Source organism: Oryx dammah, unplaced genomic scaffold, assembly GCF_014754425.2.
Source record: "Oryx dammah isolate SB20612 unplaced genomic scaffold, SCBI_Odam_1.1 HiC_scaffold_5, whole genome shotgun sequence".
NCBI lineage: Eukaryota > Metazoa > Chordata > Mammalia > Artiodactyla > Bovidae > Oryx > Oryx dammah.
In genome coordinates this window covers 2,723,998-2,737,726 of record NW_024070189.1, presented here as the reverse complement: position 1 = coordinate 2,737,726, position 13,729 = coordinate 2,723,998, and the positions used below count along the sequence as shown (strand labels likewise).

At 41.3% G+C, this 13,729-nt stretch overlaps 1 protein-coding gene across 6 annotated transcripts in view; it reads left to right on the top strand.

The window, feature by feature from the left end:
* Positions 1-13,729, top strand: part of FER (FER tyrosine kinase) — a 475,518-nt gene that overhangs the window by 140,267 nt on the left and 321,522 nt on the right. For 5 of the 6 annotated variants that reach the window (XM_040239698.1, XM_040239695.1, XM_040239697.1 and 2 more), the window contains one exon: positions 7,106-7,228. The exons of the other annotated variant lie outside the window; for it this stretch is intronic. In XM_040239698.1, coding sequence (XP_040095632.1) covers positions 7,106-7,228 — 123 coding nt within the window. The remainder of the gene's footprint in view (positions 1-7,105; positions 7,229-13,729) is intronic. 6 annotated transcript variants of the gene reach the window in all.

Sequence of the window (13,729 nt, the reverse complement as noted above, 5' to 3'; positions counted from 1 at the left end):
CTCCCTTTTCTTATTCTTATCTCCTTTCTTTTTCCAACCTTCATTGCTTAGTGAAACAGGTAGTAAATTCTAGGTAACATAACAGATCTGCCAGAGAACAGAAGTATTGTTAGCTCTTCTAGGACTTTGTTTAACTTCTAGAGTTTCCAACTCTTGAGAGAATCTAATAAGCTGGTGGTAGGACTCTTTCAAACTGGTGCTGGTGAAGACTCTTGAGAGTCCCTTGGACAGCAGGGAGTTCAAATCAGTCCATCCTAAAGGAAATCAGTCTTGAATATTCATTGGAAGGACTGTTACCGAAGCTGAAACTCCAATACTTTGGCCACCTGATGTGAAGAACTGACTCACTGGGAAAGATTGAGGGCAGGAGGAGAAGGGGACGACAGAGGATGCGATGGTTGGATGGCATCACCGCCTCGATGGACATGAACTTGGGCAGAGTCCGGGAGATGGTGAGGGACAGGGAGGTTGGCCTGCTGCAGTCCATGGGGTTGCAAAGACTTGGCGACTGAAACAGCAGCAACAAGTTTTCTTTCTCTTTCTGGGTTAAAGTTTTAGCACAGATCAGACGTGTGAAAAGAGAAATAATCATGAGTACCACCTCATTCTCACAAATGAGCGTACACGTGTACTCGAAAAGTTGAGCATATACAAAACTTCAAATCTAATTCCTCACTGAAAAACTAAGGGATATTTTTCAGAAGGCTAAATGGTTGCTAAAGGAAGTGAGAGTATGGGATTTTAATATCCTTTGTTAGAATTCGCATGTGCCAGTGACCTCTGATAAATAGAATCAGGCTGTATCAGGTGGTTTAAACAGTGGATCAGGACTCTCTGGCTTTCACCTCATTCCTCCCTTCTTACCCCATTTCAAAGTAAAAAGAGGGCTCTTCTCCAATTAGCTAGGGGAAACATGATGTCCACCACAATCAGATGTCTTCCCTTGAATTTTTCTCAATCATATATGTGAAGAATTCAGTAATAAAACTCCTCAGTTTTTGACTTGTTGTGATATTGTTACTGTCTTCCCTTGAATTTTTCTCAATCATATATGTGAAGAAATCAGTAATAAAACTCCTCAGTTTTTGACTTGTGATGTTACCATTCAGTTCAGTTCAGTCACTCAGTCGTGTCCGACTCTTTGTGACCCCATGAATCACAGCACACCAGGCCTCCCTGTCCATCACCATCTCCCGGAGTTCACTCAAACTCATGTCCATCGAGTCGGTGATGCCATCCAGCCATCTCATCCTCTGTCGTCCCCTTCTTCTCCTGCCCCCAATCCCTCCCAGCATCAGAGTCTTTTCCAATGAGTCAACTCTTCAAGTACTGGAGTTTCAGCTTTAGCATGATTCCTTCCAAAGAACACCCAGGGCTGATCTCGTTTAGAATGGACTGGTTGGATATCCTTGCAGTCCAAGGGACTCTCAAGAGTCTTCTCCAACACCACAGTTCAAAAGCATCAATTCTTTGGCGCTCAGCTTTCTTCACAGTCCAACTCTCACATCCATACATGACCACTGGAAAAACCATAGCCTTGACTAGATGGACCTTTGTTGGCAAAGTAATGTCTCTGCTTTTCAATATGCTATCTAGGTTGGTCATAACTTTTCTTCCAAGGGTTACCGTTATGTCATATCAAATCAGGTTGTATGTGTGTATATGTGTGTGTGTAGAGATTTTTTACTGTTTTGTGTCAAGGATAGCAATGACATGCAAGCTTACATTAATTTCTCTTGAACTGAAATCTTTCAAATTTCCAAAAAGTGAATGTTCTTGGAAATGACATTATTTAAAGGGAAAAACAACTTTGAATTATGATTAACTTATGTACTTTTAATATAGAATTCTTATAATATTTCTTTACTTGTCCTTAACTGGGAAAAATGTATAAATAGTATAACCTGTTCTTAAGTTTTATTCAAAATACATTCAGTCTGACCCCTGCCTTGGGAACAGTGTTTACTTTTGCATCCAGTGTTAATAAAACATTCTTTAAAAAAGGTAGAAGACAAAATTTAGTTACTTTTCAGAAAAATACTTCTTGACATCAGTAGTAAAATTGGTTAATAATATATAGTTACATTTATAGGGACTATTCTATGCTTAAAAATCCATACTAGAAACTTTAAAAATATGTATCATAGTTACATGAACCCTTTAAGTTAGATATTAATTTCCATTTTATTAGAGGAGAAAATGGAAGTCTACAAAAGCCAGGTAAATACTCAACCTGAAGATGTCTGCTTCTCGACCTGGTGTCTCTTTTACCAGAGTAAGGAGCTTTACAAAATGCAGCAGAGACGTGTAGAGTTGCAAACACCAATAATTTTCTTACTCTGAGGTGGAAGGTAAAGTGGTTGGCTTGATGACAGATGTTTTCGTGAGAAGCATCGGTCCTGTATTAATGACACCTGTGCAGAGAACTAGAGCTTCCTCTGCTGCAGTGTGGGTCATGTACCAGTTTAGCTGTTGTGGTGGGGGAAAGTCGTAGACTTTGCTGTCCCCACACTGAGGTAGCTCTTTGGTTTCTCTTTCTAGCTAATTCAGAACGATAGGAATCAGGAGAGCCTTGGGAGTTATTAGGAAATTGCAGGGAAAGCTTAATGTGTGAGAGTCTAATGAGAGAAACAGGACGTGTGGAGCCGAGTTTGGCGTCTGCCGTGCGAAGGTCACAGAGCTGGGTGTGAGGGCTGAGCAGTGAGGAGGCCGTGCTGCCTGCGTCTCGCAGGTCGGTGGGGCTGTGTGCTTATTTCAGGGTGGAGGAGAGAATGCGGTACAGTGAGAGCTGAGAAGAAACTAGGACAAAACGGTAACAGTCAGACAGAGGAAAGGAGGAGGAGAAAAGAGAGGGTCGGAGGGAAAAGCGGTCCCCATTTCTTCCGCTGGCATCTACGCTTCCTGAAGCCAGACTTGTTGACTGTTGAATCCCGAGTGTCTAACAGTATGCCTGTCCCAGAGAATGGGCTTAGTAAACACCTGGTTTAAATGAATGAGCGAGGAATTGAAAAGAGGGGTGAATGGAAAACTGAGCAGGAAGAGCTTCGAGAAAGGTGTAGGAGAGAGAAGTAAACGAACAGAGGGGAGGGGAGTGCTCAGAGAGGGAGAGCTTTCTTTCCAGTTCATCTCTGGTGCAGCATGGTCAGGGCAGCGCGGGAGAAGCTGGTCCTTATTCCCTCCAGGCTGGGGTGGGGACAGGCACAGAGGTAGGGCCTGTGTTCCAGACTCCCATGAGGATGAAATGAGATCATATATACGGCAGAGTTTTATAAAGAGCAAAGCATTATGCGTGTTGTTAATTTATATTATTTGTAGTTGGTAGTAAGTAACTTGAAGCCAGAAGTTGAAGTGTAGATTTCTTGAGAATGGCCTCAGATTTTAATGTAGTAGCTTTCTGTGTCTAGTAGTCAGGGTATGAACTCTTCCACAGAAGTGCATTTAACCCAACCTTGTTTTGCTGTCGAGTTCAACAAAATAATTTTACTAGATTTGATGTATGTCTCTTATAAACATATGTATATTCTTAATGAAAAATACCTTTAATTTTTCTCTTACGATTCTGGATCATTATTAGAAGCATCATTATGTTTTGTATAATAATGCCCTCAGAAACCTGTTGAGATTTATTATGTTGTTTAACTGTAAACATGGATGAGAAAACCTGGATTACTGTATTTTGAGTTCTTATCATGTTTCATGGTTTTTCTGCCTTTTCTGTCTCCATTACGTATTATTTAATAGCTTAAATTCAAATTCATTTTTGTTATGAGATTTAAATATAGATAAATACGGAGTAAAATATGAGAGACTTTTTTGTCCAAAAGTGAAAGTCACTCAGTCGTGTCTGACTCTTTGTGACCCCATGGTTATATAGTCCATGGAATTCTCCAGGCCAGAATACAGGAATGGGTAGTCTTTCCCTTCTCCAGGGGATCTTTCCAATCTAGGGATAGAACCTAGGTCTCCTGCATTGCAGGCTGATTATTTATCAGCTGAGCCACCACAGAAGCCCAAGAAAACTGAAGTGGGTAGCCTATCCCTTCTCCAGTGGATCTTCCCAACCCAGGAATTAAACTGGGGTCTCCTGCATTGCAGGCAGATTCTTTACCAATTGAGCAACTAGGGAAACCCTTTTGTCCTTAAATCACCCCCTATTCTAATCCCATACTCAGAGTGATGATGAAAGTTTGGTTTGTAGTAATCTGGTTCTTCTCCACACATAAAAATGTAATAGTGTATTACTCTGCTATGGCCACCATGATAAAATACTGTGAATGAGTGGATTAAACAATAGCAATTTATTTCTCATTGTAATTTATTTCTCAGTGTTACAAGGTGACGGCCAGTTTGGCTCCTGGCAAGAGTCTTTTCCTGCTTGTAGATTGCTGCCTTCTCATGTACTCACATGACCTCTGCTTCATCTAGGCCTGAGGAAAGTGAAAGTGAAAGTGAAGTCGCTCAGTCCTGTCTGACTCTGTGAGTTCGTGGACTGTAGCCCACCAGGCTCCTCCATCCATGGGATTCTCCAGGCAAGAATACTGGAGTGGGTTGCTATTTCCTTCTCCAGGGGATCTTCCCGACCCAGGGATTGAACCCAGGTCTCCTGCACTGCAGGCAGATGCTTTAACCTCTGAGCCACCAGGGAAGCCTGAGAGAGAGAGCAGAACTCTTGGTGTCTCCTCTGAGGACCTTAATCCCATCATGAGGCTCCACCTTCATGAGCTCATCTAACCCTAGTTACTTCCCAAAGTCCCCCTCTCTAAACATCATCACTTCAGGGGTTAGAATTTTAAGATATAAATTTTAAGGGAATACAGCTCAGTCACTAGTACGTGTATACACATTCATTGATTTCAGTATAAATGGAGCCAGGCTATATGTGCTTTTCTGCCTCATGCCTTCTAAGTAATGCCCTGGAAGAAGCTTTTATGTGTTGGAAGAACCTCATTGCTGTTAATGACTATTCTGTTTCTGTAACATTTTTTATTTTGCCTTTAATTGGAGGATAATTGCAGTGTTGTGATGATTCCTGCTGGACATCAGCAGGAATCAGTGTACAGGCCCCTCCCTCTGAAGCCTCCCTCCCACCTCCCCCTCCCTTCCAGCCACCCTCTAGGCTGTCGTGGAGCCCCAGCCTTGGCTTCTCTGGGTCATGCAGCAGTTCTCACTGGCTGGGTGTTTTACAGATGGCAGTGTGTGTATGTCATCGTTACTCTCTCAAATCGGACCAAAATTTATTCAGTTATTCCCCTGTTGATGAACAACTAAATATTTTCTAGTTGTTTTATAAACACTGTAGTACAGACATCTTCATATGGACTAATTGTGAGCATGTGTAAAATATATTGATAAGACAGATTTTTAGATGGTCAAAGGAGATTCTAATTTGAGGTCTGAGAGACAATTCCAAGTTTCCTCTCTCCTTTCCTCCCTTCCTTCCCCTCTCATTCTTTCTACAGTTTTGAGAATACTGTGTACTATCACTTGTTTTCATGCTTGTCAATTTTAGTAGGTGAAAAATAATTTACTGATTATTTAATCTGAAGATTTTAAATTGTGGTTCAGGCTATAAATATCTCTGTGTACTTATTGATCATTCGAAGTCTTCTTGAACTTCCAGTTGTGTTTATTGTTCATTTTCATTGTATATTGACTTTTTTCTAAGAGTTTTTCTACATGAGCTTTTGCTTGTAACTTCCATTGCAAATATTTCTTCATGGTTTGATTTTTTACTTTTGACTTTATCATCTCTTTAAATTAAATTCAAATTTTCATATACTTGGGTTATTAGTATTTTGTATAGTTTGGGTTTCCTGTCTTGCTTTAAAAGGCTGAAACCGAATAAAATTTTCAATGCGGTATGATAGCTGTGTGTGTATATTTTATGATTATAGCGATTTTATTTTTGTTTTTTTAATTAAGCTATAGTTGATTCAAGATACTGTGTTAGTTTCAGGTACATAGCAAAGTGATTCAGTTAGACATATATATTTATCCTTTTTCAGATCTGTTTCCAACGTATATTATTATAGGATATTAAATACAGTTGTCTGTGCCATACAGGAAATCCTGATGCTTATCTGTTCTACATACAGTGATATGGATCTGTTAGTGCTATACCCCTAATCTGTTTCTCCCCTCTCTATCATGTTTGATAACCATAAATTCATTTTCCATGTCTGTCAGTCTGTTTCTGTATTGAAAAATAAGTTCATTTGTATTATTTTTTAGATTCCAGTTGTGTGTTTTTGTGGTAGAAATATTTCTATTCAGGGCCAGATGCATTTTATGTAATCAAAAAATGTCTGATCTATGGGTACATACTAATTTCAAATCTATATAGACAGTACCTCCAAAACATTATTGCAACATGTGAAAACAGAAATAGCTTTTATTAATATAAAGTATCGTGTGACTGAGCCTTACTTTCTTTTGAGGATAACAACGTGTATCTCATAGCTTGTTGTGAGAATTAAATAAGGTAACATATGCAAATAACACTAGATGTTATTTACTCAAATGCCTATTAAGTACCATTTATTATTTACACATAAGTGTATTTCATCTTCAAAGCAATGCACTGAAGCAGGTGTTACAGTGCCCAAAATATGAGGGAGAAAATAGAGTCGGTGAGCTGCAGCAAGTTTCATGGGATCCCAGAGAAAAAACGGTAGAGCCAGAATATAAATGCATGTTAGCCTGAAACAAAAATCATGGTTATTTCACCATACACTCTTCCTGGGAGAATTACAGGTATTTTTTCTTTAGTTCTTTTCTCTTTCTCCATTTCCTGTTTCTTTTTCTCTTTTGCTGCTTGATGAATAAAACCCTCTAAAACAGGCTGCCCAAGAGTACTCACTGTGATTATTGAAATGTTCTTTTCTCTGTCCAGAGAGGTAGCCATTAGCCATGTGTGTCTGTTCAGTGCTTGAAACGTGGCTAATGCAACTGAGGAATTGAAATTTTACTCTTATTTAATTTAAATTAAGCTGCTTGTGGCTCCTGTTTTGGACATTGCAGCCTTAGGTGTATGATTGCTTTTTTTGGTCTGTATAAAGTGAGCATAATTAATGTGTTGACTGATAATGAGGAAACTTCCTTCTAGGTTGCGAACTTTAGCAGAGGAACTAATGCAGACACAGCAGATGCTTTTAAACAAGGAGGAAGCTGTCCTGGAGCTGGAGAAGAGGATTGAGGAGTCTTCTAAGACCTATGAAAAGAAGTCTGAGTGAGTACAAAAGGAGTAATTTGAAGAAAGGAAGATTAATTGATGTAATTTTACAGAAATACTTCATTTTACATGGAATTAGAGACATAAAGTTTCCAAAAGTTGAAATTTCATGTATAGAAGTATGAAACTGTGTATGGTTGAGTTACTTTCGAGGACTCTGGAGGAATGATTTTGTGTTTTTATCCATATAATGTTACCTATCATTTGTCTCAATGTTTTAGTGGTTTGAATTATTTTCGGAAAAGCCCCATTAAAACCTGTCTTTACTCTGCCTTAAATGGCGACCCAGTCCAGTATTCTGGGCTGGAGAATCCCATGGATAGAGCAGCCTGGCAGGCTACTGTCCATCGGGGCACAAAGAGTCGGATATGACTGAAGCGACATAGCACAGCACAAGTCAAAGTCCAGCATCAGTTCAGTCAGTTCAGTTCAGTCGCTGAGTCGTGTCCGACTCTTTGCGACCCCATGAACCGCAGCACACCAGGCCTCCCTGTCCATCGCCAACTCCCGGAGTTCACTCAGACTCACGTCCGAGTCAGTGATGCCATCCAGCCATCTCATCCTCGGTCGTCCCCTTCTCCTCCTGCCCCCAATCCCTCCCAGCATCAGAGTCTTTTCCAATGAGTCAACTCTTCTCATGAGGTGGCCAAAGTACTGGAGTTTCAGCTTCAGCATCATTCCTTCCAAAGAAATCCCAGGGTTGATCTCCTTCAGAATGGACTGGTTGGATCTCCTTGCAGTCCAAGGGACTCTCAAGAGTCTTCTCCAACACCACAGTTCAAAAGCATCAATTCTTTGGTGCTCAGCTTTCTTCACAGTCCAACTCTCACTTCCATATATGACCACAGGGAAAACCATAGCCTTGACTGGACGAACCTTTGTTCTCTGTGAATTCCTTGTCTTTACCATTTGAGCCACCAGGGAAGCCCCTAAAAGAGTGTTAGACCAGTATAAGCAGGAAACTGGCTTCTGCTGTGTTAGGAGGAAGCAAGTAGACATTAGAAAGGAGTCATCTGCCTCATGCATCCTCCTGAGATGCGCCCTGCCGTTCTCTTACTACTGCTTCTTGTGTTGGTGCCACCCCAAGACGGGCGGGCCACGGTGCAGAGGTCTGACAAGGTGGTCCCCTGGAGAAGGCAATGGCAAGCCACTTCAGTATTCTTGCCTTGAGAACCCCATGAACAGTGGGAAAAGGCAAAATGATAGGATACCAAAAGAGGAACTCCCCAGGTCATTAGGTGCCCAATATGCTACTGGAGATCAGTGGAGAGATACCTCCAGAAAGAATGAAGGAATGAAGCCAAAGCAAAGACAATACCCAGCCGTGGATGTGACTGGTGATAGAAGCAAGATCCGATGCTGTAAAGAGCAATATTGCATAGGAACCTGGAATGTCAGGTCCATGAATCAAGGCACATTGAAAGTGGTCAAACAGGAGATGGCAAGGGTGAACGTCGACATCCTAGGAATCAGTGAACTAAAATGGACTGGAATGGGTGAATTTAACTAGATGACCATTATATCTACTACCGCTGGCAGGAATCCCTCAGAAGAAATGGAGTAGCCATCATAGTCAACAAAAGAGTCCAAAATGCAGTACTTGGATGCAATCTCAAAAACGACAGAATGATCTCTGTTCGTACAGTTATCCAAGTCTATGCCCCAAACAGTAACGCTGAAGAAGCTGAAGTTGAACGGTTTTATGAAGACCTACAAGACCTTTTAGAACTAACTCCCAAAACAGATGAACTTTTCATTATAGGAGACTGGAATGCAAAAGTAGGAAGTCAAGAAACACCTGGAGTAACAGGCAAATTTGGCCTTGGAGTACAGAATGAAGAAGGGCAAAGACTAATAGGGTTTTGCCAAGAAAATGCACTGGTCATAGCAAAGACCCTCTTCCAACAACACAAGAGAAGACTCTACACATGGACATCACCAGATGGTCAACACTGAAATCAGATTGATTATATTCTGTGCAGCCAAAGATGGAGAAGCTCTATACAGTCAACAAAAACAAGACCAGGAGCTGACTGTGGCTCAGATCATGAACTCCTTATTGCCAAATTCAGACTTAAATTGAAGAAAGTAGGGAAAACCGCTAGACCATTCAGGTATGACCTAAATGAAATCCCTTATGATTATACAGTGGAAGTGAGAAATAAATTTAAGGGTCTAGATCTGATAGATAGAGTGCCCGATGAACTATGGAATGAGGTTCATGACATTGTACAGGAGACAGGGATCAAGACCATCCCCAAGAAAAAGAAATGCAAAAAAGCAAAATGGCTGTCTGGGGAGGCCTTACAAATAGCTGTGAAAAGAAGAGAGGCAAAAAGCAAAGGAGAAAAGCAAAGATATAAGCATCTGAATGCAGAGTTCCAAAGAATAGCAAGAAGAGATAAGAAAGCCTTCTTCAGCAATCAATGCAAAGAAATAGAGGAAAACAACAGAATGGGAAAGACTAGAGCTCTCTTCAAGAAAATTAGAGATACCAAGGGAACATTTCATGCAAAGATGGGCTTGAAAAAGGACAGAAATGGTATGGACCTAACAGAAGCAGAAGATATTAAGAAGAGGTGGCAAGAATACATGGAAGAACTGTACAAAAAAGATCTTCACGACCCAGATAATCATGATGATGTGATCACTAATCTAGAGCCAGACATCCTGGAATGTGAAGTCAAGTGGGCCTTAGAAAGCATCGCTATGAACAAAGCTAGTGGAGGTGATGGAATTCCAGTTGAGCTATTTCAAATTGTGAAAGATGATGCTGTGAAAGTGCTGCACTCAATATGCCAGCACATTTGGAAAACTCAGCAGTGGCCACAGGACTGGAAAAGGTCCGTTTTCATTCCAATTCCAAAGAAAAGAAATGCAAAAGATTGCTCAAACTACTGCACGATTGCACTCATCTCACATGCTAGTAAAGTAATGCTCAAAATTCTCCAAGCCAGACTTCAGCAATACGTGAACCGTGAACTCCCTGATGTTCAAGCTGGTTTTAGAAAAGGCAGAGGAACCAGAGATCAAATTGCCAACATCCGCTGGATCATGGAGAAAGCAAGAGAGTTCCAGAAAAACATCTATTTCTGCTTTATTGACTATGCCAAAGCCTTTGACTGTGTGGATCACAATAAACTGTGGAAAATTCTTCAAGAGATGGGAATACCAGACCACCTAACCTGCCTCTTGAGGTATCTGTATGCAGGTCAGGAAGCAACAGTTAGAACTGGACATGGAACAACAGACTGGTTCCAAATAGGAAAAGGAGTACGTCAAGGCTGTATATTGTCACCCTGCTTATTTAATTTCTATGCAGAGTACATCATGAGAAACGCTGGACTGGAAGAAACACAAGCTGGAGTCAGCTGGGAGAAATATCAATCACCTCAGATATGCAGATGACACCACCCTTATGGCAGAAAGTGAAGAGGAGCTAAAAAGCCTCTTGATGAAAGTGAAAGAGGAGAGCGAAAAAGTTGGCTTAAAGCTCAACATTCAGAAAACAAAGATCATGGCATCTGGTCCCATCACTTCATGGGAAATAGACGGGGAAATAGTGGAAACAGTGTCAGACTTTATTTTTGGGGGGCTCCAAATCACTGCAGATGGTGATTGCAGCCATGAAATTAAAAGACACTTACTCCTTGGAAGAAAAGTTATGACCAACCTAGATAGAATATTCAAAAGCAGAGACATTACTTTGCCCACAAAGGTCCGTCTAGTCAAGGCTATGGTTTTTCCTGTGGTCATGTATGGATGTGAGAGTTGGACTGTGAAGAAAGCTGAGCGCCGAAGAATTGATGCTTTTGAACCGTGGTGTTGGAGAAGATTCTTGGGAGTCCCTTGGACTGCAGAGGAGATCCAACCAGTCCATTCTGAAGGAGATCAGCCCTGGGTGTTCTTTGGAAGGAATGATGCTAAAGCTGAAACTCCAGTACTTTGGCCACCTCATGCAAAGAGTTGACTCACTGGAAAAGACTCTGATGCTGGGAGGGATTGGGGGCAGGAGGATAAGGGGACGACCGAGGATGAGATGGCTGGATGGCATCACGCACTCGATGGACGTGAGTCTGAGTGAACTCCGGAAGATGGTGATGGACAGGGAGGCCTGGCGTGCTGCGATTCATGGGGTCTCAGAGAGTTGGACACGACTGAGCGACTGAACTGAACTGAACTGAATCAGTAAACGTGTTCATGGATCCTCTGACCTATTTTGCTCTGTTCTTGTGTTTACTGATTTCAACACTTATGTTTTCTCTTATTTTCAGGTTTACATTTTGATCTGAAATTTAAAATTTCTAGTCTGACTTTGGTCACTGTGTGCGTCTTCAGTGAGGGTTACTCTTCTGTGGTTCCTCTAATCCCTGACTAGAACGTATATATTTCTTGCTCTCATATTATAGAATTGGCTTGATTTGTCAAGTCTTCCAAGGAAATTGTGATACGTGACATTTCTCTGGTCTCTACTACTTGCTGTGCAACTTTTCAGATGCTTTCCCCGTCTCTCGAGTCTCTAATCCTGTTATGTGCCTGATCAGAGTCGACAAATGGATGTCTCCTACATTACAGAAAACGTGGAAACCAGGTGGCAAATGCCTCGTTCTTTGCCATTACTCATCCACACTCGGCACATTTGTACTCATTCTCTTTCCTTCTTTCATAAAGAGTCTGTTCCTTGTCCTCCTTCTTGTCCCTGTTTTCTATCTCATCATTTCTTACTTTCCCTGAAACTTCACATTGTTTTATATATTATGTCCACCTTTTCTTCTCAACTATGTCCTGTGCTCGCTTTTTAAATATTTGTAAGTCCTGACTCCTAAAAGTAACCTCTGCCCACCCTGGATAACGTTTCTTCAACCTCAGTGTTGTCTCTCAGTTACTGTCTTTGCCTTCTGTTTTCTTAGTCAGACTTGTTCTAAGAGTGCTAATGTGCACTCAGGACCTCGACTCTCACTTAGTACTTAACCCACGAATCCCTGGTTTCTGCCCCAGCATTATTGAAGTAGGTATCTGTAAGATTCTCCATGACTTTTTTGTTGTTTAGTTGGTCATTCATGTCCAACTCTTTGCAACCCCATGGTCTGCAGCTTGCCAGGCTTCCCTGTCCATCACCAACTCCTAGAGTTTGCTCAAACGCATGTCCTTTAGGTCGGTGATGCCATCCAACCATCTCATCCTCTGTTGTCCCCTTCTCCTCCTGCCTTCAATCTTTCTCAGCATCAGGGTCTTTTCCAGTGTGTTGGCTCTTCGCATCAGGTGGCAAAGTATTAGAGCTTCGGCTTCAGCATCAGTCCTTCCAATGAATATTCAGGGTTGATCTGCTTTAGGATTGACTAGTTTGATCTCCTTGATCTTCCTCCTCCGATAAGAGGCTCTTTAGGTCCTCTTCGCTTTCTGCCATAAGGATGGTGTCATCGGCATACCAGAGGTTATTGTTATTTCTCCTGGCAATCTTGATTCTGGCTTTTGCTTCATCCAGACTGGCATTTCCCGTGATATATTCTGCATATAATTTGATAAAGCAGGGTGATGATAATACATAGCCTTGACATACTCCTTTCCCAATTTTGAACCAGTCCATTGTTCTATATACGTTCTAAGTGTTTCTTCTTGACCTATATACAGATTTTTCTGGAGGCAGGTGAGGTGGTCTGGAATTCCCCTTTGTTTAAGAATTTCCTGCAGTCTGTTGTGCTCTACATAGTCAGAGGCTTTAGTGTAGTCAGTGATGGAGAAGTAGAGGTTTTTCTGGAACACTCTCACTTTTTCTATCGTCCAACAGATGTTGGCAGTTTGATCTCTGGTTCTGGCTTTTCTAAATCAGCTGTACATCTGGAAGTTCTTGGTTCACATACTACAGAAGCCTAGCTTGCAGGAATTGGAGCATTACTTTGCTAGCATGTGAGATGAGTGCAATTGTGCGGTCGTTTGAGCATTCTTTGGCATTGCCTTTCTTTGGGATTGGAATGAAAACTGACCTTTTCCAGTCCTGTGGCCACTGCTGAGTTCTCCAAATTTGCCAGCATATTAAGTGTAGTACTTTAACAGCATCATATTTTAGGATTTTAAATAATTTAACTGGAATTTTATCACCTCCACTAGCTTTTTTCATAGTAATGCTTCCTAAGGCCCATTTGACTTCACACTCCAAGATGTCTGGCTTTAGGTGAATGAAGAGTTCCAGAGAATAGCAAGGAGAGATAAGAAAGCCTTCCTCAGTGATCAGTGTAAAGAAATAGAGAAAAACACTAGAATGGGAAAGACTAGAGATCTCTTCAAGAAAATTCGAGCTACCAAGGGAACCTTCTATGCAAAGATAGGGATATTGAAGGACAGATACAGTATAGACCTAACAGAAGCAGAAGATATTAAGAAGAGGTGGCAAGAATACACAGAAGAACTATACAAAAAAGATCAATGACCTTTCAGCTAAATTCAGTTCAATTGCTCAGTTGTGTCCTACTCTTTGCAACCCCAAGGACTGTAGCACGC